Source organism: Amyelois transitella, chromosome 13 (assembly GCF_032362555.1).
Source record: "Amyelois transitella isolate CPQ chromosome 13, ilAmyTran1.1, whole genome shotgun sequence".
Classification (NCBI taxonomy): domain Eukaryota; kingdom Metazoa; phylum Arthropoda; class Insecta; order Lepidoptera; family Pyralidae; genus Amyelois; species Amyelois transitella.
The window spans coordinates 6,053,319-6,079,921 of NC_083516.1; the positions used below are offsets into that span (position 1 = coordinate 6,053,319).

Consider the following 26,603-nt stretch of genomic DNA (forward strand, 5'->3'; position numbering starts at 1 on the left):
AGTCTATTTATAACTCATCCCGTTAAGCTACTCTAAAGTGACAAAGAAATTATCCAAAAAAAAAATTTGAAATTATAAACATATTAGCATATACGCACCTATAGGCGGATGGTGAGGCAGGTAGGGCGGTAGGTCGTAGGGCGAGCGGTAAGCGGGGGGCGGCGCGGGCGCGGGGAATGCGCGCAGCTTGTCCTTGTCGAGCGCGGGCGCCACGCCGCCCACTCCCCCAACGCCGCCCTTCTCCTTCTGCTGGTGGTTGTAGATCTCCCACGCTATGCGCACGTGCATTGCGTTCCATTTCCCCGTTTTCTGTTCCAACATGGTAAAATAAATATTGACAATTTAAAATTTAAAACACTCTTCTCGATTGCGATAAAGAATCGACTTTAGCCAATAGGAAGGCGTTTTATTCTGGTTTGACAACTTTACAAATAATTCAAGGTGGGTTCCTTTGGCAATTTCTAAACCTTATGCGATCCGTGTTAGAATTTGAACTTTTTTTTGGCCATCATTAAAATAATCCCCCAAAGTAAGGCACCGCGTGGGTCATACTACGGGAGCAGGGCGTTTAGATAGTCATGTGGTGTGTATAAGCTTCTTTTTGAAGCAGAACGTGTATCTTAACTGAGATTGCGAAATCAGTTTCCTTGCAAAAGTTCCCAAAAGTAAAGCTGTCACATGAAGGGTTAAAAATAGCACAACAGTCCATAAAGAGTGCAGTATAATACAAATAACAAAAAGATGAGCATGCATGGTGTAATGAAATGGCAAGGAACCTACCGCGACGGCGGGGCGCGGCGGCAGTTTAGCGGGCTCGCTCGCCGCTGACACTACGGGCTGTTAAACACGCGAAAGGGTTAATGATCACGAAGCAACATAAACATACAGAGTGCATTTCAAACATTCCCATTTCTTTGCTTTTCTGTGAATTCTTTAATGAATAGCAAATACTTTTATTGAGCTTCATGTTCATAAAGGAATTATTTTGAGAAAGTAATTGCATATTGTTTATTCTTGTCACACTTTTTTCTTATTCTTAATTAAATAGGCCAAAACTTATGGTAATGGGTGTTAAAATTTATAATAATATTCAAATCTGTAAACTCTCTGTTCTTTATTTCTGAGGAATGAATACAGTTATTTGTGGCAATTTTTTTTTATTTGCATTTAGATAAAGGTCAATGAAGATTGATAATATCAATTTAGTAATATAATACATAAATATTTTGTTTTGTTGGAATGTTTAAAATGTTGCCCTGTATAATTAAGCATAAAGCTAGTAGACAGTCAAAGAAAATGATTTGAATAAAAGGCTACAAAATCTTTTTACAAAAAAAAATATACCTAATACCAAATGATTAGTTTTAACTTGTGGAAAATTATTTAAAAAAAGCTAAGATATGAGATTTCAAAGAAAAAATATCAGCATTTAGTATCTATCTAAGGCACTACAGATGTCAGATGATATATGTGTAGGTGCAAATTGGAACTCCCTTCTATTTTACATCCCCTGTATTATATTTGGTCATAGAGAAACTTGGAATCGATTGTAGTATTGTTTCAATTACTAGGCACGTTTTTGTTATTGTTTTTAAAAATATATCTACGAAAATGAATCAATATCACTCGTTTCATTATGACCATTGACGACGAGAAGTTCTAAAATGGCATTTGCTTTGAGAACTAGGAAATTGACTTCATATTAATACCGTACAGGGATAGATAGAATATTTTCCCAGCTTCAGCAAATTAGCATAGATACATTACTTGAACAGGACAAGTCTGTTTGTTCAAATAGAATGTCATTATAAAACGATTATGAATCTTCTCGTCACCAATTTAATACTAATCACAAACAAAGTCACATAAATTATTACCTTAGGCGCATATGTAGTGATTGGCGCTGGAGGTACGTATGGCGCGGTGGGGTGAAGCAGACTCGAAGAGTACGGGTATCCAAGCCCGAGCCCGCTGCGGTATAGTGGAGACATCTTGCCTACGTCGTTGAACTAAAATAAAAAAAAATTGTTTTAATTATTCAATCAGTTGAATCATTTAAAACATAATTATTGAATTTAAAGATCTACTGTAAAGTAAGATATTTGGTAAATTTAGATTTGATATCTTATTATCCTTAAGACGTATTTGGTGGCTTGAAATGTATGTGACGTTCCTCGCGGGTCCAGTTGCCGTTGATAGCTGGACCATCTCCAGCAGCAGAGACGTTATCGTCGTAACTATTCCTTTCCATTAAACAAGGTTTTTTCGTTCGGTGTTTGTACTAATTTCGGGGTTCGATTATGCTTCAATTTCAATTCGTAAAGAATGTAGGTATAACGTTCCTGACTCGTCCCTGATGTGTGAGGATAGACTTTTATGTCGGGATGTAGGTATGTGTGCACTGAAAGAAGCTTGTTACACACAAATATTATGTAATCTTCAAAGGCCAATACTGGAAGTTCAGAAAAGTACCACTTCATCTCTGAGGGCATAGGTATACATTCAGCTTTTGCCATGACCCACGGATAAGGTTCCCCTGGAAAGGTTGCAGAAAGTTCATATAAAAACCTGACATATCCAACCCATAATCACGGTCAAAGGTGAACTCCGGGCTCCTCTCCAGAGAGCAGTCACCGGGTTTACCGCAAAAACAAAGAATAATGAGGAGGTACACGTGTACAGACCACTCGGAGCTGGTGCGGGTGGTGCGCGTGCGGCGGGTGCTGGTGCACGTGCGTGTGCTGGTGCTGGTGGTGGTGCATCTCCGTGCGCACGCCGCCCGCCGCGCCCGCCGCCGCCAGGAACCGGTTGTCCAGCTCGCGCCGCAGCAGGTCTGCGCCGGGACCTGGACAGATATTACGTTGTGTTGCGTCACAGTACCAACTTACCAGGTAAAATTGTTATTTTATCCATCGAGGCTATTGTGATCCACGATCCAAGATGGGTTAGGTTCCCCTGCAAAGGTTGTGGAGGTCAGATTGGTTAGCTTCGTGTAAAAACCTAACTTGAACTCCATCCGTGGTCATAAGTGGAACTCCGGCTCCTCTCCAGTAAAGCGAGAATGCAACCAGAAAAAATGCCAGCAGAATTATGGGAGACTTCAAGAACTTTAGTAACCCTCATGTTAATTTAATAATAATTTGGGTTCACAATTGGAACCTTATCAAGTTCGTGTGTACCACGTATGTGTTTGTTCAGCAATGAACAGAAGATCGTACTAGAAATACGGCAAACCAGTGACGTCGTTTTATATTCCTCGTTTCGTCAATTGTACAAGCTTTGTAGTTTAAATAATTCAGGACACTATAAAGATGAGACAATCTCTATTTGTATTCAACGCACGTCAAAGCAATGAAAATAGTATAGTGAGGTACTTACTAGTTTGAAAGAGTGATTCTGCAGAGAAGGGATTGGGGTTGGGGGGCGGCAGCGGAGCGCCGAATAAAGGCGGCGCAGGCGCAAACCCGCCCGCTCGTTCTCCCGCGCCACGGCTGTAACACATATGCATTATCATCATCACAATATCCGAGGGTATGACGTTCTTCAGAAAGTCGTTTTATTTTTTAAATTATAATTCGTAAAACCGATACGATGAAGACTGACCTCATTATTACTGCTTTATATACTAAGCCCCGAACTTCTTAGCAATGCAGATTTAATAAGTACCAAACTACAGAATAGACACTACTTTCTTTTTTTACTATTTAAAGTACTACGATGAAGTAGGTATCTTAATCTGAAATTAGACTTTTGACATTTAATCTATCAATGATACAATAAACATTTTTTTCTTTGGCTGTTGTTACATATAGTTCTTTGATTTTTCACAAGTGCAATGATGAGCAGTTCTTTTTTCATGCAATATACGACGTACAGATATAGTTTACAACCAACCAAATTTGTTCAATGAATGTTTATCATAAAACGTATACTCACGTTACCCCCCAGTGGGCGGGCGGTTTGGCACTGGAGCTGATGCTGGGCACCGTGGGCACGGGCGCAAGCGAGTGCGACAGGTGCGTGGGCGTGGGCGCAGCTGGGGTGGGCGTGGGCGCCGCGAGGGGGGCACCCAGTGGAGGAACCAGTGGCGGAGCCAGAGGACCACTTAAACTGCCAGACAGAGGAGCCTGGAATGATAAAAAACTGATTTATTTTTGTGAACAAACATCTTTCATATAAAGGTATTTTATGTAAGTAAGGCTTAGGTAAAAATAAGCCAGGATATTTAAATAACGATATATGAGGCATATCAATATGAGCGCTTAAAACTAAAACTATTTTGGGGTGTCAGATCATTTTGAACATCGTTTCATTCTGTTCTTCAAAAGGGACGCTAGCCTCAAGGGGGTTAACTGCTTAGGTAACTTGTAGCTTTTTGACAAATTCCAATATAAAATGTCGTGAAAAAATGTCTGTGAAGGCCTATTTTCTGAATCAAATAACCTATTTTTGCCTATTTTAAAAATCAATGTTGATGCTTTGAAAATTCTTGGGGAGAAATATTAATTGATACATAAGCGGACACTAAAGAAATGCAACAAGAAAGTTTGGACGAAAAATGACTATCTCACCGCGAGCGGCGCGACCAGCGGCGGCGCCAGCGACACCGGCGCGCTCGCCGCCGACGCGGGCGTGCTGCGCGACAGGCTGCTGATGTTGCTGCTGGAACCAAGCGGTCCCAAGTTACATTATCTGACCCATACTAACAATGCATCATGCTCAATAGTATAGTCTCGCAGTGGTCAAGCAAACGCGAGAGCGCGCACCTTTCCTATGATTCTGTGATTTGAACTATGGCTATAGTGTGGTAGTTCGTCTTCCTAGGATTTGTCTCATCTCTGATCTCAGCAGTTCATGATGGAAAGTACAGTGAGCATATCTGTCTCACTGTACTTTCCATCATGAACTGCTGATTTATTTTATGGCTGCATGTGCATGTGTGCTAGAGAGAACATAATTTCCTTCTCTTTCACTTTTATACATTTTATATATTACACTACAATTATCACATATTACAGTTCTTTACTTAGGGCACATATTTTTAGTGCAGTCTGCTAGTTTACATCTCTGCATTCCTTTTTCCAATATTTCTTACCTGAAGCTCTCCCTCTCCCTATTGGGGCTGTGTCCGCGAGGTGAGTATGAGATCGGGGCGTGAGTGGCGCCAGTGGAGCCTGGCGTATGAGGACGCACACCTTTAGGCGTTTTCGGCGCTACGAGTGGTGAAGCCGCTAGACTCGCCCGCTGTAATAATTGAAAAAAGAACCGTGGAATAGTGAACGAAAGAAAAGTGGTCAGTAGCGGTATTTTGCTAGTTTTAAACCGAAAATTATAGAGCTGATTTATTTTATTTAATTAACAATATACTTTACTTTATATTTTACTTTACTTAATATACTTTAAATTAATATAGAAAATTATTTTTTAATAATTTGGCTTACCGTATCGGCGGTATTTCTCGGAGACGCTGCAGCTGGCGGCAGGTAAGGGCTATGATGTAATGAGGAAGCATAGGGAGCATAGAGAGGATAGGCTGTACTGGAATAAGGCGCAGGAGGCGGAAAACCATTAGAAGAGAGTGCCGCGTTAATAGCTGGCACTTCCGACCTCACTGGTAGTTCCGCTGAAGACACAATTGGTTGCCTAGAATCCACCACTGGAGGAGCCAACGAATGACTACTGCCACTTGACACAGGGGGTATAATTGCCGGTGCCAAACTTGTGGCAGGCGATGATTCTACATGATTTATGGGAGGATGTAAAGAAATTGGAGGACCTAGAGGCGGATGCGGCGGTAAACTAAGACCAGGATGCTTCAATGTCGACGTGTAACTCGAAATTGTACTTGTTGTCGACGCCAAAGACAATGGTGGTCCAATGTGATTCGGTGTTGAAGAAATTAATGGATTTGGAGGAATTGGTAAATGGTTTGAATGATTTAAAATGGAATGACTGTTTATTGGATGGCTCATGTGAGTGGGAGTCGGTTGGTTTGCTGAAGATATTTGCATATGATTCGACGCAATATGATTAGAAACACTAAACGGAGCGAGATGAGACGGTCGGTTGGTATAGACCGATTGTACGGAATGTTTCTGTAAACTCTGCTGATTCTGATAAGGAATAGGATTAGGATGGTTATGAATACTGGAACTTACACTCGAGTTTACATGACTAGATCCGATAGACGGGGTAGGATAGGGGCGTGACGTCGGCGCGGCTGGAGAGGGGGGACGCGCTCCCGTTTGACTCGGAAGACAGCTCGGGATCGCCGGCGCGCTCGAGTGTGGCGGCGCGCTCGGTGGCACTCCATTGACTCGGTTCGGGAACGAGGTAGGAACGGATGGATGAGCAGGAGCGGAGGGCGGGACGTTCCGGACATCGTGTCCGGGCATAACGGGATGAGGCTGTGAGTGCGGCACGCGGCTCGTGAGACTAGGAAGGGACGCCTGCGTGGTGGCGGGCAGCGCGGCGGGCGGGCGCGGCGCGTGGTGTGCGTGCAAGTCCAGCGGCGCCGGTGGCGGCTCGGCTGGCTCGGTCCGCGTCTCGTGGTTGGTGTGGCGGTAGTCAGGCAGTGCGGCCGCCGCGTGAGACTGATAGGCGGTGTGTGAGGGGAACAGCGGGGAAGGCGCGGGCGGCGCCGGGGGAGCGGGCGTCGGGCTGTCGGCCGCGGCACGCGCGCCCGGTTGCAATTTGTTGTTATTGCTGGCGGGTCGCTCCGGCGTGTCAGGCCCGGCGGCGCCGACCGGTCGGGCCGGTATCTGTGTTGCAGCATGTCCGTCGAGCGTTGGTATGTGGGCGCCGTTGGGTCGGTGCGGTGTATCAGCACGGAAGGGAGGTGGCGGTAGCGCGGGAGGTGGCAGGGCGGCAGGTGCTGGCGAGGGCGCAGGCTGCGGCAGCGGCGCGGGCGCGGGGCTGGCGCTGCCACCGACGGGCGCCCTAGACAGTGCGAGCGCTCCACCGCTGCCGCCCCGCGCAACCAGCTCGTTTTTACCCCCGCCGCCACCCGCACCTGTCACCCGGAACAGAGAGCCAGCGTCCGATGCCTGAAAACATAAACGTATAAGATAAAAGGCTACAATGACAATTGGCCGACGTGTGCTCTCGCGGCAGGCTCTTTTTCATTTCATCTATCGTTTGATTGATGCGGCGGCCTGCTTGGCGCTATTGTCGGCTACTCGCTTCACAGTGTGTAATTTGACCTTAGTACCTACCTAGCGGCCATCATCAGTTTCTCGGTTTAGTTTATAGATCTTATTAAAACAAAACTAACAACACAAATATCATTACTCTTTTGTCATAGTTTTAAAGATATATAAAAAATCGAGGAAAATCCATAGAAACCAGAAAAAATAATTATCTCTTCTCTACGTCCATATTTTTCATCCTTAGCAATAGTTGATAAAAAAGGGTTAGCAATAGTTGTTAAAAAGGTTTATCTTAGATAAATATAATTATAAAAAAATATATTAAAATACCTAAAAAATTTTAGTAAGAATTAAATTTAACGATTTAGAATATACGTTTATTTCAAAGGCATCTTTTCGTATTAGCATTAACTCCCAGAAAAAATCTCATTGTACAAACGTAGGACTTAGAAAATATTAATAAAAAAATACTAGGTTTGTCAATGCTATCCTCTTATCCTACTACTATTACAAAGGCGAAAGTTTGTATGGATGTATGGATGTTTGTTACTCTTTCACGCAAAAACTACTGAACCGATTACCATGAAATTTGGTAGCTGAAGACCCAGAATAACACATAGGCTACTTTTTATCCCAGAGTTCCCGCGGGATTGATAGGGTTTCCATGCGGACGAAGTCGCGGGCGGCCTCTAGTAGAACATAAAAAAGCGAGGTGAAGACATCACACTCAACACGGATGAAATTTTACTATTTTCGGATAGCACAGATACCTATTTAAGATCCGATAATAGTGAACTCATTCCGGACATACCTACTCCTTCATCTTCCGATTATGTCAGTCATTATTATGATCGGATTATACCAATGAAAATACAAGATATTTATATAAATACAAAATTTTTAAATATGCTTAAGTTACAACCCCATTTCGATAAAATTCAGAAAAAAACTTTGAAACGTAATATCTCAGAAGTGCTGTGCTATATATAAAAAAATTGTTTTACTTTAAATATGTAGCTCGATTTTTAGGTTAAAAAAAGGCCAATACGGTATAAATCTTTTAATATTTCCTTTATTTGAAAAATTGCTTTTCCTTAGAGTAAGAAACTTGGAATTTTGTTTGAATGTTTAATTTTCGGCTTCCTATTAATTGTAAAATATAACGGCCTAATTATTTATGTTTTTGGACGATAGAAGGAAAATTGGTTAAAATGAATGACCTTGATAAATTAGAAAAAAAAACAATCAAAACTATGCAAAATAACTACATGGGTTTATTATAACGGCTTATTGGCGTTTGGACTTTAAAAATGAACAATTAAACAAGCATGGCTGCATCCAAGTTCAAATAACATACTGTACATGATGGAAAAAGAACTTAGTATGATTGGCCTGGGTCTCGGATGTTTATCTATGTAAGTATCTATTATAATTATAAAAAATATAGTATCGTTGTGTTAGTATCTCGTAACGCAAGTTTCAAACTTACCTTGCGGCCAACTCAATCTGTGTAATTTCTCCCGAATATATTTTATTTATATTTCATTGTTCACATCTTCTAGTATATATAAATTATCTACAGAACAAAATAATGTTAACTTACATCTTCCATTGTTGCATCGTGATATCTTGGTGAAGCATTTCTACTATTTTCGGGACTCGCCTAAAACAAAGAAAACAGAACAGATAAGTACAATATTAATGCACAGGACATTAAGATATATAGGGGTAATATATAGGGATCCTTACGCCTTGCGAAGCAATGACAAGATCAGATAGTCGCCTTATATCTTTAATCTAAATTTCTTAAAATTTGTGTTTAAAATTATCACTTTGGTGAGCGCACCAAAGAAGTGGACGTTGGTCACCGCTATGCTAAACTTAATCTGTTCTGGAACGGCGACCAACAGCTGGAAAAAGGACTACTGGCAGACCGTTATCCTGCTGATCCGACGACATAAAAACCATGCCAGGATAACCTGGGCTAGAAAAACCTTTGATAGATAGTCGGAAAGATATTGAAGAGGCATATTCCCATAAGTGGGCGAATATATGCCGAAGAATAGAAAGTGAACCCTTTAAAGAAACTGTTTAAAAACAGAAATATGAATTGGTTTCGGATTGATGTACTTAAGCGCTAGTGCTGAACGAGCCGGTGTATGTATTATCAACCCTTTAAAGAAATTGTTTAAATAAAGGAACATCAATTGGTTTGGTACTAATGTACTTAAGCGCTAGTGCCGAAAGAGCCCGTGTCTGTATTATGTCCGTTTTTATTTCGTCGCTCGTGTCTATTGTTCTAAGTAACACAATGACCGCCTACGGGCTTTTAGTATTCATCAGATAAAGATGCGAACACGTCTGACATGTTAAAAAAAATCAATGAGACATAAAAAAAAATGGTTTATGATTCGAGTGTGCAGCTTGCGAATGCACTCAAGTTTGAAGTTCTAACATTCTACTTATAATAGGAGTTAATGGGTTTTAAAGTTGCGACCGTATTATGTTTAGAGGTTATTTTGTGACAAATATTTATTTTTAAAATCTCTTAGTTTGGTAAATTGTACCACCAACAGCTTATATTTGTACTTGTACAATTTACATTTATATTTGTATTTTTTCAGATGAGTGATGACAAAAAAAATTATAAACGGAAAAAGGATGATTTAGAAAGGGCATAGAAAAGAAGGAGATGAGTTTGAATTAGATATATGCAACTTATTCTATTTAACGTCGTACCAGAAAGAGAAATAAATTTGCAAATAATTTAAATATTCATAAAGGGAGACCCACTACTTTTGATATTGAGTTGGAAAATATGCTGGTTAAACACATTCTTGACTTAGAAAGGTACCTATATGTTTGGACTGACTATCAATCACGTTCAGAAATTCACATTTGATATAGTAGAAAAACATCAGATCTCTCACACATGTAATATAAATAATTGTTTAAACTTAAACAGGGTAAAAGAAAACAAAGATCTTTAACAATTTCATCTCAGTACATTAGTAGATAAATAAATCGATGACTGACCAAATAATATTCTTAAATAAAAGTGAGTTATTCCATTTTCATTAATATTTTATTGTTTAATTATAGAAAAAAGGTATTTAAATTTGATAAATGTTTAAATTTTTTGCCTGTTATGACTGTTTCTATGGGAAAATATTTAATTTTTGTAAGCACATTTTTTATAATTAATTAAAATATAATCAATACACTTTGTGTTTTATTATAAATATTTTAATATTTTATTTTACTTTATAATAGGTATAGACTCTTAGTGGTAAACCGACTAGTTCGGTAAATTGTTCCAAAGGAAAGCCTTTAGGAAAATGCATATTTTGTGAAAACCGTTTATATTATGGTGTCGATATTGCGATACATGTTTAATGAGATAATCTATGTAACTAATGATAGAGTTTGTTTTCATTCATATTAAAAAAATATATTTTTCAAAAACTAAAAACTGGCACAATAAAGCCAACTCTCCCCTATTTATATATTTATTTATTTAACAATTTAGGTAATGAAACGTCTGCTCTTAAGTATACCTATATTTGGCAGTATCAAATAGTGTAGTTGTATCCATTCATAACCAGTCAAACGATTATCTGTACTTACCTGATATATCTTTTAAAAGTTAGAAAGAATATTAACTGCTTTGTGGAGCATTATTCATTACGATGTCAGGAATATTTCAAGAGTCATTTCTTAAAACAGTAGTATTTTTGTAGCTGGCTTTCGTATTATCTGAAGGGGGCTGGAAAGTAATTACTAGGAGATAGATATTTATGAGCGAGCAAGAATGGCGCAATAAAACTAGCCGAGATAACCGCAGATGCAATTTAAGAGGTATTGTCTCTTATGTCTGTCTGGATTTGTACAATGTTTTTTGTCGTTTTGTCGCCTACGTCATCGTAGGCGACATTAAATTATTTATGAATAAAATATTATTTACTTTTTACTACATATAAAGTGATCCACATATTTCGATAACCTGAAGAAAGGGTTGAAATAAAAGATAATATAAACTTATTGCAATTCACACCAGTTAAAGCTTTTCAGGTTTCCAGGATCCACTAAATACAGAAGTGGCCGGAAGAAATAGTCAATCGATCGTTTTGTGGGAACAAATCGTTTCGGGAGCGTTCCGGCAATTGAATGTTTAGCCTTATCCGGTGGGGGTGGGTCGTCGCCTCGCAACAATGGAGTGATAAATCAAGTATGGGTCGCGCGTGCTGAGCGGCTCCGTGTCCGCTCTTTCCTGCATAAAAGACATTCAAAGGCACCGCAGAACGCAATGCTGACATCCATCTGCTTTTTTGTCTCGCTACAATACATTTGCTTCTGGTTACACTGGATACTATTGACAATATAATATTTTTGTTAACAAGTACAACCTTTCTCATGTGATTTTGAACTTAGTTTGCGAGTCTCAGCCGTAAATTAACTTTGAGGCATTTAAATTTTAACTTTATAAATACCTAAAGCATAAAAGTAAAATATACCGAATTATATTTTATTTTTATGCTTGTAGCAAACTATATTTTAGTTTTATGTGTTAGACATGAAACCTGTAGGTACTGTTTTTTTTTTCACCATGCTAAATTTATTTAAAATTAAAGAAAAAAATTATTTTAGTAAACAATATCATCAAGTCGCAATGTATTAACATAAAATATCGAGGTCGCCTAATGTTTGCGTTTAGAACAACACTGTCTATCATCAACTTTGAAAGTTGGCAAAGTGTCAAACTAGCGTTACATAAAATGGATAATAATCAGTGAGATATTAGCACGATGAGTGATGTCGTGTCGGCAAATATTAACAGTCTGTTTGTGTCTCCGAGAGCCTGTACCCACCTCCCGGCAGAAACACGCGCCTCTCGAAATACACCAGCTATAAAAATAAACTGCTGCATTAGTCAACGCTGTCAAAATAAAACTAAGAATATTAACACTGTTTAAAATAAATACAAAAAGTATTTAGTGCAGATGTTTTCCGTGTTGATTTTTTTTTGTAAACACCAATTTGTTATGCGCTAAAAAGAGTTTAATAAGAGATTCTAAATGATTTCGGGTCAAAGCTTTTGTTTTTCTGGCATTTAAAAGCGGTTAATAACTTTTTAAATAAGTTAGCTTAGAAATTTCTGAATCAATTATGATAAAATTACGAATTCAAAACAGATAGCGAAGCATAATCTCGCGCTCCCAGCCTCGAGGCCGTTTCGCCCGCCTCCTCACCCACTGTTGTGAAGCAGGGAGATCAGGAAAAAATGGCGTGATAGCTTTTCGCCCCTCATTCGAATTTCTAATACTTCCACAAACTTTTAATAGGATCGGACTTAAAATTCAGGGAGAATTTTGTCTTGAAGTTCAAACAGCGTTTCTGATCAGCCTGAGGTGACTTTGTTACAGCGACCAGTTTTGTATTATTATCTGAAATCTTCTCCGTTATATTGCCAAACTTATAAAAACAACTCATGTATACTATATATATATATATATATATATATACTTTTCATGTGGTAAATTTGATAATATGTAAACTATGTATATAAAATAATATAGGTAAGTAAGTATCAACATTTCTAATCGATTTAGATGGCTTTACAAAAAGAGTCTCCCTAGTTAACGTATTGTGTAGGGACCGCCGCCGGCCGAGGATCCTCGCGTGTGGATATTACATTGAGTTCGCCATACTCTATGAATAATTCATACGGCTTCAGTAATTTATAGCATAAATCTACTTTCAGTAGTGCTCAATTCTGACGGTCATCACTTTTATATTTTATACGTATGATTTATATACAGTTTTTAATTCCTACATTTTATACCATAAAGATTCAGCTATCCTGTTGCAATATTTTAAAAATGTATTGTTTAATTTACACACTGACCGTTTATTAAAAAGGAATAATTATAAGAAGACGAAAAAGTGCGATCTTCTTTTGTTAATTTTAAGAAGCCATAAGTTTATTTTTATTATTATACCTAGTTTTTCTTTATTTTTACCAACACAGTATTTTATTTTTATCACGGCTAATTATCTAAACAATATTGTTTTCATTTGTTACAAGAAGATGTTAAGCATAAAGCAATAAAATATATTTTGGCACAATAGCAAACATTTTAAAGCAACACATGTAGATATGAATATTAACTAAAATAAATTAACGGAATGTCATAGTATAAATTAATCGTGAGTTGCTACTAACACGTTACAGTAGTAGGCGAAGGTGACTAATAAATAATCTACCAGTCACTAGGCATGTTGTGACAACCAGTAATAGTCCCATCATAACTCAACTTCATAATCCGCATTTAAATATTAAGCATAACATAGGTTCTTCTACCCTTAATGCTATCTATTTTGTTTTAACTTTTATGATGATTAATGAGGAGCTCAATATTTATTTTGGGTAAACGTATGATATTAGACAATATTCATTCAACTTTAAATGATGGGATCAACAAATATGCACATACTTCATGAAATTTCTCATAATAATAACAATGTAATGTAAACCATACGTAAGTAAAGTTAACTTCAATTTTGATTAAAAAAAATAAAACAAGTATCACATGTTTAATCATAGGTGCCATTACAAAATTGTATCAAAGTATCTCTGTAACTACTTAATTGGTCTATAATTTGAAGAATTAACGACGGTAGCTCTTATCAGATTAAATGTTAATGTTCATAATTACATAGTCAAACCAGTTTCGTGTGTATATTTAAATAGAATTAACGGATGGAGACGTTATTTACATTCAATTAACATAAAACATGATATATTTGTTAATCACAATTTGTGAAAAGTTTATTTATTTTTTTATTAAAATGATATATTATCAAGATTAACACTTGCCCGTAGTTTTGGCTGCGTTAACTTTGTGTTGTTATAGAATTTGGTGACTTCGTGCTATTTTTTGTTCTTTCATTGGTGTAGACTAGGACTTACTATGTAAATTTTTAGGGTTCCGTATCTGGCTGTCACCAGGCTGCATCTTATAAACCGTCATAGCTAGCAAGTTGTTATTTTCACAAATTATTTATTTCCGTATACACGGTATAACAACAAAAACTAAAAATAAAAAAATATCTAGAGGGTCCCCATACAATAAACGTGTTTTTTTCGTATTTTATAACGGTAACAGGTAGACGCTTAAAATTTTGACAGAATTTTTGTTGTTTATTACCTTTCCAATAAATAATTAAATAAAATTATTAAAAGGGGCTTCCAAACAACATCTTTTGTAGAATTAACAGGTACAACATAAATATTATCGTGATGATGGTACGGGACCGGAAATGTCAGTTGGAAATGTTTTCAATCAACGTTGGAATTGATAGGGCATCTTCTATATACGTGCTTATTAACCTAGATATGTCTGTTAATAAAAAATAAAATTAACAGCTGAGTGGCTGGAGCTATAATTATGCTGTTGGTTTTTAGTGGCTATAAACATTCTAGCTGAATTGTACTGTAATGGCAGTAAAAGCGACGCGTGTTTGCGTTTCGGATGTATAGTGTCGTGACTTCGTGTAATAAAGATTCCTTTAAATTTTTTCTAAGTTGTACGTGTTTTTAATTTTAAATTGAACTGTGTCTCAGTTTCATTATTAACTCATTGTCGATCTATAATAAAAAAAATAATATAATTAAACTATTTTCTTCTCATAAACTTGTGTAAAATTTATAGCATTCCTTTGTACCTGTTGTTGTTCTGGTTCATCTTTGCTGATATTTCGCTTCTGAGTGTCTTTCTCTGCTTTGGTAATCTTTTCACCCTTATTTGTCACCGCTGCGTTAGTTTCCGCCTTTTGCTTGACGCCTTTTTTCTTGCTTTCTTTTTTGCTACTGCTCTCAGCATTACTCTTGGGTGAATCTTTGATCCTCACTATGGTAACTTTTTTTAACTTTACTCACGAGTTATAACAATTAATTTATATGTAGATCTCACTTCAATGCATCATATGTATCTACTGTGCACAAAATACATAAATATATAATTATGCTTCTTTAGTTACGTTTCACCACAGTTAACTTTACCGAAACAAAGTAAACTCTTTTACACTTATCACAACAAACGGGGCCGGTAAAATCCTGTTGTAACACTGCAATCCTTGGACACTGAAATCCAGAATATGGCATCCGACGTGATTCAGTACGATCTTTGGTCTCGATCTGATTAAAAATAACGTACGATCGCGATATGTGGGATGAGACAAAGAGAATTGAAAGTGCACGGGCCACGTACACGGCGCCCGGCGAACGAGGCGTGAATACCGCGCCGCGCGGCGGTCGTCGTCCGTAGAGACGAGGCCGGCCTCTCCCCCCGCAGCTCGCGCACGCGCTGCCGCGCGCCCGCCCAACAAAACCGCCTTGTCGAGTCGAGCATTCTACATCACTACAAATGTAAACGGCTTTGCAAGTTTGCGCTGACAATACATGTTAGTAACATTTTTTTTCCAGATTATTACGTAAATCATATTTATTAAAATACAATTTTGCCCAATATTCGGTCAGGTAGGCGTATAAAGTGGTAGTATTTATTATAGTTTATTTAATATATTTTTTATACTTTTATTTATTATCTACACTGCCGAATTATAATGGGCATAGTTTCACATCGAAACCGGTATTAAATTGTATGTATTCCGCTTATTGGAAGTTGCAATAAATGATGGCTGTTCGAGCCAGCTTTTACATTAATATTAATTAATATTTCATTGCGGAGGATAAATAAATTTACTATTCGAAATGACTGCATTTCCGGAATGCACCATAATACTTAACGTGATATGAATTCGTAATATGTACTTTAATTTTGGAATTGTTAGTGCTTTAATTATGATTGGGTGGACACAATATATGCATATGATAGAAAAGCGATTAAGTATTTAAAATGCAAAAATAAGTACATATCCAAAATGAAAACAGCATACCAATAGATTTTTATTATTTATTTGATCATGTTATAATGTATTGCGGCAATCCGCCTACTTGAAAGGTACTTTTATGCGTTGGACCAGTTCCTAGCAATAACACATTCGCGAAAAGCAGTAAAACCACCATAAAACAATTTATTTATATTCGTTTTATAACTTATTGCTTTACGACTACGATAAATACAGCCATTCTGTAGGCCAACCATTACCGGCGAAACCGCAGTAAACATGGTCGCTTTGTAATTTCATTGCTAACTGTTAACTCTACGTATGTTTCTAAATTAATTACCTCAAACGCAGTACTCGTGGACTCGGTATATACAATCACGGAAACCACACGGCACGACGTTACTTTACCGACTCCCATGTAGGAATTTGCAAAAATCATTATTTGTGTACAGGACATTAAAATATTTGTTTTTGATTATATCGGAAACGGCTAAGCGATTTCTGTATTTTTTATATAAATAAATGAGATATTATTATCTTATATACATTTTTGCAGTAAAAGCGCCATATCGTAAAAGAAAAATAATCTGTATGTTACTGCCATTCGTTTAACTATATAATAGAAACTTATTTTTTACTGTAAATCTTATCAATCAACCTGCATTGTGAACGAAAAAATACAAACAAATATTAATTGAAAAAAACAAGAAAAATAAGAAGGCAAAGGAGCTTAATAAAAGCGCTCCCCATAGAAAATATTAATTTGGAATCATTTATTCAGGAAGGAAAAAAATCGGATAAAAGACGACCCCTTATTTTAGGGGAAAACACCGAAGCAAGCGCCAGGGATGAGCGAGATAAATCTCGGCTTGTCTTCGGTAACCGAGCTATACAAGAATGTCTATAAACGTAAAGAGCAATTTGCAGAGTATTTCCAAAGAGGGATCACTTTTTTGCAAAGAATTGTGATATCACGTAAAATATTAACGTATAATTCCAGTGGGAAATTAAAACGATATGAATCTCTTTGTATGAATTGTGACAAAAATGATCGATCAAAAGAGTTTGATCTTACGAGATTTAATATTATAGAACAGGTTACTTCCGTAGTGGCCCATCACGTTATTTTCTTATGTATTTGTACTTAGCATATCTCATGATCTCTCATGACTATCATTCGTAAACTCGCAAAACCTTTACTATTGATCTCATAGAGTATTATTTTATTATTTTCACTGAAAACAGAAATAAAATTTCATATATTAAAGCGAGATGTTAGGGTCCGTATAATAACCCTTACCAAGTACGTACAAAAGATATACGAATATTGAAAAGTATGTACTAACGCCGTCACGCGTAATTCAAAATTATATTTACAAATATGTTGTTAGCAAGCTGTAATTAACTTTCGGATCACCTTTAGCCCTTTAATACCCATTAATTTAAGGGTTAACACGACGTGTCATTAGTTAATTTTGCAGTGGTATATGAATTTCATTCATAACAATAAAACGGTTGCACAATGTTTATACTATTAACACACATCTATTCACAAGCGCAAATTATGCACTCAAATTGCTTTTGGAAGCTAACTAACTTTGCATGAATTGCTCTTTGATACTTGCGATTTTCGAAACAATTAAACTGTACATACGAAATTTTATAAATTTAAGCTGTCAGTTCTCGCGGGCGGAGAGTAAAAGTTTATATTTTGTAAAATTGAAACGTCCCGAACGGCAGTGAGCCGGAAATTTGCTAGCGAGCGACAGCGCACTGTTTATTTTTTCCTCTCGTTTTCCATTCTCGGCATTTAAAGCAATAAAAATGAGTACAGTAACGTACTATAAAACTAATAAAATATGATTTTTGTAACAGTCTCAGTATTTATATCTTTATCTGTAATAATTTAAATTATATTTATGTTTTCTAATCTGTTGAGCATATAATGTCGAGATCGCGTTTCTTTCATTTCTTTATTTATCATCTCCGTGAGCTGTTTGAAAGACTAGTGTCTGTCGGAAAAAATGATCTGCTTTCTTGTTGTTTTTATCTTAAGTAGGTTCACCAAATTGTAAGGTTTAACGCGTAAAATTTTAGAAGTAATTTTAGGGCGATAAGTATAATTTTAATAATATTTCTAGCATCAATTAGGTCCCGCAGAACGCGATACGGGGCAGCACCCGGCGTTGATTACGCAGATTGATATCTCTTTGCCCCTCGCAGCTTGTTAATGATGCAATAAAAACGACGCTTATCGATTTAGCCGCCCGTTAAGAACGCTCCAAGGCATTATAATTTATTATCCAAACAATGTTACGATGTAAATTACAATACTCGGCAGCGGTATTATGTAACGACAAGATTTGTTAAACGCCCGCCTGTGGAGTGACAAAAGTAATTAACACTTACGATACACTCGAGTTTACGATGCTCGACCCTAACACCGCGGATTTCAAATGAGGAAGGGTAAGTGCTATTAAGCGATACGGTTTGGGCAACGACTATTCCCCACACAAATAAATTAAACGCATACATTTTAATAATGTAGCAAAGTTGAAAAGTTGTTGAATAAATCAATGCATATAATAAAACAGTAAAATATTGATGAAAAAAATGAAAGATCTGGATCATGTGATGTGGAAGTGAAAGGGACCAGCTACTCTGTAATATGTACGGAAATTTGAGTAAATTTAATAACCTTAACCTTCGTATTTCCAATTATACGCAAACCGAGACTAATACCATAAGGTACTATTCTTTTATATAAAATTAAAAGAAACTTATACCTACAATACTCTTAAATTAAACTAAAGTTTAAATTATTAAATCGTGACAGCTATATTAAAGTGCAAAAAGCTTCTGAGTCAGAAGAATATTTCAATAAATACTTACTTACAAAAATCAATTGAAAGTATACATGTGACATATTGTTTTCTAAAAGAGAAAGCGACGGTCAAAAATTTGAAAGTGCGAGGAACGAAAGAGGACCCACATAACAAAGAGACAACGAGTAATGCAAAAGAAATACAAACTAACATGTGACTAGCGTCTACGCGGTTAGAATTACAATTAGAAATGAGGATAAACACACAAAGGTACATAACTGTGGTAAAATCAGTGTCGTGTGTTTGCCGTTAATCTCAGGAACTTCTGGTTCGAATTGAAAATCTTTTTGCGTTGATAGACCATTTATCGAGGAAGCTTAAGGCTTTATATGTAACATCACGCTGCAACTATAGAAATAATGGAAAATGTGAAAAAAAGACGGGAAAATTATTGATCCTTGATGGCTTCAATGATGCCCAAAATATTTACTCTCGTACTCGCACAGCTATTGCACTAGCTTGGTTATAAGATAAGAACCTAACTTTCGAAGCTTGCTCAAATTGCGTGACTTTCGCCTGGATTTGTAAAGAATATTTGGATGGATTAAGCGATATGAAGTTTGCTATAATAATGGAATATGAAGTATCCTATAATTAAAAATTTTTAAGGTAGAATTTACACAAAAACATGTTGCATGATTCAGTTTTCATTCTCACTTCGGTGGCAGCAATGAGTATTTTTATCATGAAAGTGAGCGAAATGGAAATGCGGAGGAGCGTAAACAGCACAAAGGGTTGCTTAATCTAAACACTTCAAGTCAACAAATAATCTCACTCAGCATCTTTCTGTACAGATTAAAATAAAACGTAAGTAAGTAAATAGAATACTTTGGAAATAAAAAGTAGCACGGGAAATTTAACAGAGATACGGTTTGAGATTCCATTATAGAATTCATTATTATTAAATTTGCCCAAAAATTGCTTAAAATATACTCAGTGAAATATTTCGAATCCAATGATTGCAATACCACTAAACTAAAAGTATATTATACCATAAAGTAAAGGCGTAAAATTTACTCGTGAAATGGGAGTTGCTGTATGAATATTGCATAATATAAGTCGATGGCGACAACACTAAGAGGGTGCGGAATTACGGATGCGGGGGAGATGTAGTCGAGGATGCAGAGAGGCGACATAAAATTTTCAACGACTGCACCGACTATCTGACGGCATTATCTAGCCGTTTGCAAGTGCTCTGGCGCTTTTCATATCTTTTGAATAAAAATTCCTCAGTGTAACCTGTGAGAGTAACATTGTTTCAATGTGGATTTCTGTAATCTTATAGGATTTTATTTTGTATTCAGCGGTCAGTTAACTTTGAATTATTAATAATATTAAAAACCAAATTATTAAAAACCTAGTAAAAGTAAAATGGGATGTAAGATAAATAAAATAATAATGTGTGAGCAGTCACGATTTTCACGAACAAAACCACGCGTAGAAAACATATTCGATTACTTATTCAACCAATTTATTAGTTAGGTAGGTTGTTTTTGCCCAGCGTCGCCGTCAACGTAACAGATTTTGGCTCATAATGATAATATGATAGAGTACAAATACATTATTGAAACCTAATAAAAATTTGTCGTGGATCCCAACCAAATATGTCTTCTTTATTGAAAATGTACTTCACAAACATTGGATATAATATCAACGAATATTGTTTGAGAACGGCCGCATATCGAGTGCTCAAAGGATATGAAAGTATGTAAATAAAACAGACGTTTGCCAGGAAAATATATTTCTGTAAAAGATGTGCAGAGAAGCGGGCTTGTCGACAGAGCACGAGACCCATTGGTAATTTTAGAAAAGGAAAACTTAAAAGGAAACAGTAATAGCTTTATAGTTTGGCGCAAAAAAGAGTAATATGAGCAAAAGTAGCGAGCAAATATAGCAACGGTCGGAGAGTTAAAGAGACAAAATAAGCGGGTTTAGAGAAGCGAGCGAGGACAGGGAGCACTGACAATCTCGTTACAGATGTGAATAAATAATAGGTTAGCATTAAGGTCGTGTTTGCCTCGTCGGGCGATGCCTTTGTTGTCGGCGCTGTTTACTGCGCTGGGATTCCGCCCGCCGCAAGCCCAATTTATTCCGCTAATCGAGCCTCACCTCGCTTGGCTTAAATTAATTAACAACGGCTAAACCTCGGCATATAAAATTTACATATGATCCGAAAGTGTAGATAAGGATCAACCCCAAAGGTTTAAAATGGTAGGTATATTAAATATGAGTACAGATTAAAATATTTATTATTAAATGGATGCATGGTTTAAAAATCTTTTATTCAAAATGTGTTGTCATCGGTTGTCAAATAAAGAAGAAGGAAATTACACTTCTTGTTCTCTCTGTTAACAAAAATATAAAACCAAAGAAAACCTGATTCCGCTGTGCTAACAAGATAAGAAAACTTACCTTCACCTTCTTCGGTGCTAAGGTATGAGTACTATAATTCTCACCGGATCTAAAACAAACTACCAGAAATTCCACTCAAACTTCTGAGGGAATAGCTTAACTGAAATATTTTTTTAATCGATAAGGATTATTAACCAATTGATTACAGAACAATTCAGTACTTTTACGATAATCAACCGATGTCAATGTGTTAAAATGTCAAACGACAAAATGCGCTCCTACACATTGGATTACAAAAAGGGTTAGTCACGGTGTACCGTAGGGAAGTGTGCTGGGGCCGTAACTTTTTTTTTGCTGTATATTAATTACATTGTTAACATCACAAATCATAAGTGCATTTTATATGCTGTTGACATCTCTGTGTCTTAAATAAGTGACATAAATAATCGAGAACCCGATACAATGATTAAACATGAAACTGACATAATTGATACAATTGACAAAATAATTTAATGGGTTAAAAAAATAATTTAATTTTTTTCTTGAAAAATCAAATTTTATTCAATTATATAAATCTAAGCACCTAGGTATATTGCAACTTCACATTCAATATTGAAAAAATCAATAAAATTACAAGCATTAAGTTCTTAGGACTGACTATTGATCAAGATTTAAATTGGTAATCTCAAGTTTGAAAAGAAGACACATTAAGTAAAAGAACAAATCAATTTGTATATGCTCTTAGTCAAGTGAAAAGAGCCACAGACTTGAAGGCAGCAGTATTATCTTATCACGCTTATGTCGAAACCTGGATAGGTTTCCTTTTCAGAAGGCGAAAATTATTCTAATTGTTACTATTGTCATATTGTTTTAAATTGTATTATCTCTGTTTACATAACGGGTTGTTATTTCAGAGCGTTAGTTACTTCTCCGTTACCTGAATCCATAAATGCTTTCTCGGCTGACATCAAAGTCAAGCCGATGATATGTGCTCGCCCACGAGCCAGGTGGACGGCTCGACATACCAAGGAATGTATTTGGCGGGCTTGCCAACCAATCTGCCAACTATGTAAGAGTAGTTGAGTAGTTCCTACATCGATCAAAAGTACTTGTTGACATGCTGGTAATCCGTCATATGGTACGCCAAGTCAATTAAAATACTCATACTGTATTTTTTTATTGTGGAAATGTAATTATGTCACATAGTTAAAAAAAATTACGATTTTAATGTATACTTAATAACATTAATATTAAGTTACACAACTTAATATTTGTTTAGTAACTTGAAACTATTACGCCAACAAAGCTTTATTGCATAAGAGGATTCTGTCAAAGAGATGGGAGAATTTCGACGTGAGCTTTGTGCGGCAAATTGAATTGAATGTCATACATAACGCATTCCGGGCGTTCAAAGGGAGTGTAATTGCGATCTGACGGCTCCATTTAAAATGTATCCGTGCGAATCTGCGCTAAGCACGGCGTTCCGAGAGAGAAATGGGAGGCGACACGAAATCGCGTCGCATCGCAACCAGCAGATGCCTGCAGACTGCACATAGCGCGCTCATCCACTCGTGTTGCAGAGTATTGCGCGAGTTGGTCGTTTGCCAGCCGCTTTGTTTTATCGCTCTTGGTAACTTTTTTGAATCTAAACAACGATTTTTTTTTGTTTTGGACAATACATTTTGATTTATCATCTACCTATTACTAAACGAATAAATGATTAAAGCAAAAAATGATTTAATTAAAAATTGCGAATATGAAACGGTATACGGTTTGATTTCTTGAAAATCTCAAATACTGTTATAGTAATTTGTTTACTTTAAGCAACGTAAAAGTTTACTTATACAATTATTTTGCGTCCTATAGAAAGCTAAGCACGTCTCAATAACTTGGTTTGTAACTAATTATAAGCTCAGACGGGCGGTGCAGGGCCACCGCGCCGCCGCCGCCATCGCCACCGTCGCGACTACCGGCACTTTATATTTATCTCCATCGTATGTATTTCACATTAGCTCTGCAGATTCACAGTTTAAATGTTTGATTGACTTAAAAGTTCAATAGGAAACGGAACATAAATACTACCTACCTATATTAAATTTAACAAACCAAAGTTTGAATGATGCTTTTTGTGTCAATCATACTTCTAATAAATAGTGTTCACAATAGATTTTATGGGCGATTATGTTGGCTAATAAAATAATAACCAGGAACAAACTGAAAGAGATAAAGAGAAAACGTAATAAAAACAGTGCAATTTTAGGGGTATTTTGTCGAGGTTATATCCATAAAGCGACTGGTATGGGGTGGCCACCTAACCCCCACTCGGCCCGCGGCAGGAAGTAATGAATAAACTCAACCGGGAGTTTCTACCTATTTTATTTAATTTCACAATGAAAACGATCATACCATCCTTCAACACTTAGTGGACTTGATTTATGAGATTTAGCTTCCTTATTTTATTTATTGCTTGTTGAAAGGCACGTGAGCCTAAAGTAGTATTCAGAAAATGTTATTTCCAACTTTTTTTAAAGTTATTTAAAGGTATTTTTGGAAATTTTTAACAAGCTAGTATAAATGTTGTACAAAGTAATATCTGTTCGTATTAAACAATAACTATTATTATAAAAATACTGTCTTGATAGTAACTACGTTAAATTAGAAACTTATAACATTGCCAAGTAAAATACTTTAACACATTTCAAAATAGGAGAATGTACTCAATTCCACCTTTTTTTTTAATTTGATATTAATATTAAACATGTCACAAATTCCAAAAGCATCAATAATCCAGCTTAAATATCTGGGTAAAAGTTGTTAATATTTCTCTGGAGTATGAAAATGAGGAGTAAAATATTCAGACATGAAGTAAACCTGAGCTCTGAAAATATTTCAGCGCAACATAAGAGCCGTAAAGCGCTGTAGAACAAAGGTATTAAAGCGAATTTTCAAGCTCTCTCGCTAGGAATACACAGGATACGACGTAGCGGCACCGCTAACTCATTTTGTTTGCTTCCCGTATAAAAATGTAGTTTGTTTTCTGAGCGTTTGTTGAGGGCACCGACTTTGGTTCACGTTATTACAACATTTCTCGCAATGCCCGCTAGCTTGTTTTTGGTCGAGTAATCAAACGAATTGGTACATTTATGAGATTCCCTGTTAAATCTGTGACAATTTTTTCACGAAGAATGACAAGTTTCATTCAATAATAATTTTATTGTACGCCATTAGTTTTGAATCAGTACAAAAAGTTCGAGGCCTTATAAAAACGCTTTTTAATTTATTCATAATATAAAATTACTCATATGTTAACGAGTTATTAAATTTTGTTTAAATTCTAATTTGTAACTTAAACTGTAGTCACATTTTCGTATCACTTAGGTCATTCATTAATCGTTCTTAGGTACTCTCGCGTGATTTACGCCAGTTCCTTGTATTTGTACGACTTCCATAAAGATGGCATTGCGCTTGACCTGAGCAATTGACGCGTTTGCCGGAATTTGCTCAATGAATGCATGAATTTATCAAAAACATGTGACTTACGCAGATGAATGGAAGAATAATATTATGTAGCATAGTTACCCAATTAAGTACCTATCTTACTTTTTTCGGGATAATTTTGAAATGTTATTTTTTACTTTGATCTCATGAATAAGTTTACTATCGGGCACTGAAAAATAGTTTTGTGTAGTTATTAAAACTGTAAGGTATGTAAGTTAAATTTTCTCCTATTTATTTTAGCACATAACACAAAAATTAAGTTTAATTTAAATCAAACTTTTGCTACATAGCATCATCGCGGCGACAACAGCGGTTTGCATAAGGAATCGTAATAAATTGATAGAATATCAACAAATGTAAAAAGAAAAGGTTATCTAAGCGAAACGCGACGAAGCAATGAGGCGATGTATAATGTCTCTTCGAGATTCAGTTTAAAACAACAAAGTGGTTGACGGATCTCCTGAACATAAAGTGGGGAATAATCTGACAAAACGAATGCTGAAGTGCCGTACTTTATAGCTCATATAAAATAATGATCTATCTTCGTGCACGTTATTCGCATACGGTTCATGGCGGGCTATAAAACGGAATTAGAAAACTAAACGGTCATGGTAATTGCTATTACATAAGATATTATTTAATCATATTTAGAATTGTTCGATTCATATTTCCTTCGCCACTTTAAAAAAAATATACATTATAAAGTCGGAAAAATATATAGGTATTCAAGCCTTTTTCTTCCTTTGCAAGTAATAAGATGGTGAGGAATGTGTCATTAGGCCGTGGTTACTAGAAATATGGTCACATTTTTCTTCTTGTCGATCTTGTGGTTCTTGTACTTTTTAGGTGGCCGACAAAGAAACATTGCCAAAATTAAAACAAACACCGAATTTTATTATTCGAAAATATAAGCGAAAATTTAAATTTTTTATTGAAGATACGATAAAATTAAGATTATGTGAGATAAATATAATGTCAATGTACATATATTATGTAAATGTATAATAATAGTAATCAATAATAATAGAATAACACAGAATTCTGCACTATAGGCGATACATCCCAACTCAAAAGAAGAGAGGTAAAAAATAAACATGAAAAAAAGTCTCAATGAGCCCGACAGAATGTTCACTGGCAATATAACACGGGCGCTTGCGCCTCTAGAACTGGTTCCGCTCACTCCGATACCCATTAAAATCTCATTTTAATCTGTTTATGCGTTTTGAATACTAATTGAATTAGAGTAACCGTTTTTGTTACCGCGTTGTTTGCCTGGAAGCACACGGAACACTTATGTTAATTAAGTCTAAGAGCCTGTAAAAAATTTAAATATGAAGGAATGACAAAAACTATATATGTACAATGCGTATTCGTTTTGAATAATCCGGAATTGTTTTATATGTGGACCAATTTCAAAAGCCATATAATTAAATACCTACTTTTGACACAAGACATGATCATCAAGATGTCCAATAAAGTTAAATAAATAAATATATACGGGAAACTACTTTTTTTTCCAAATGACAAAATAAATTACAAAATGTCATATTTGGCCATATTTAGTAGACTAATTTTATTTTAATTCATTTCGTCAGCGTAACGTACCTCAATGAATTCATTTATTTGATGCAGGTATTTATTCAAAGTAAAAAGTGTTTGTATTAATCGTGTTGGCTGTCGTAAATGGTATTGTATTATGCGCAGACACAATGCATAAGTAATCATGGTCATTAATATTAATTGTCGATCGATGGGACGAAACCAAGAGTAAATTATACACCTTGTGCACACTAGCAACCATTACCGGACA

At 36.2% G+C, this 26,603-nt stretch overlaps 1 protein-coding gene across 7 annotated transcripts in view; it reads right to left on the minus strand.

Moving 5' to 3' along the window:
- LOC106132050 (autism susceptibility gene 2 protein) overlaps window positions 1-26,603 on the minus strand; it is a 60,983-nt gene that overhangs the window by 2,259 nt on the left and 32,121 nt on the right. For 4 of the 7 annotated variants that reach the window (XM_060947125.1, XM_060947122.1, XM_060947127.1 and 1 more), the window contains 10 exons: window positions 8,752-8,811; window positions 5,442-7,046; window positions 5,096-5,244; window positions 4,572-4,662; window positions 3,937-4,127; window positions 3,379-3,491; window positions 2,685-2,845; window positions 1,878-2,009; window positions 781-837; window positions 99-309 (listed from right to left, as the gene is read on the minus strand). In XM_060947125.1, coding sequence (XP_060803108.1) covers window positions 99-309; window positions 781-837; window positions 1,878-2,009; window positions 2,685-2,845; window positions 3,379-3,491; window positions 3,937-4,127; window positions 4,572-4,662; window positions 5,096-5,244; window positions 5,442-7,046; window positions 8,752-8,811 — 2,770 coding nt within the window. The remainder of the gene's footprint in view (window positions 1-98; window positions 310-780; window positions 838-1,877; window positions 2,010-2,684; window positions 2,846-3,378; window positions 3,492-3,936; window positions 4,128-4,571; window positions 4,663-5,095; window positions 5,245-5,441; window positions 7,047-8,751; window positions 8,812-26,603) is intronic. The other 3 variants (XM_060947123.1, XM_060947126.1, XM_060947128.1) reach the window with 3 other exon arrangements.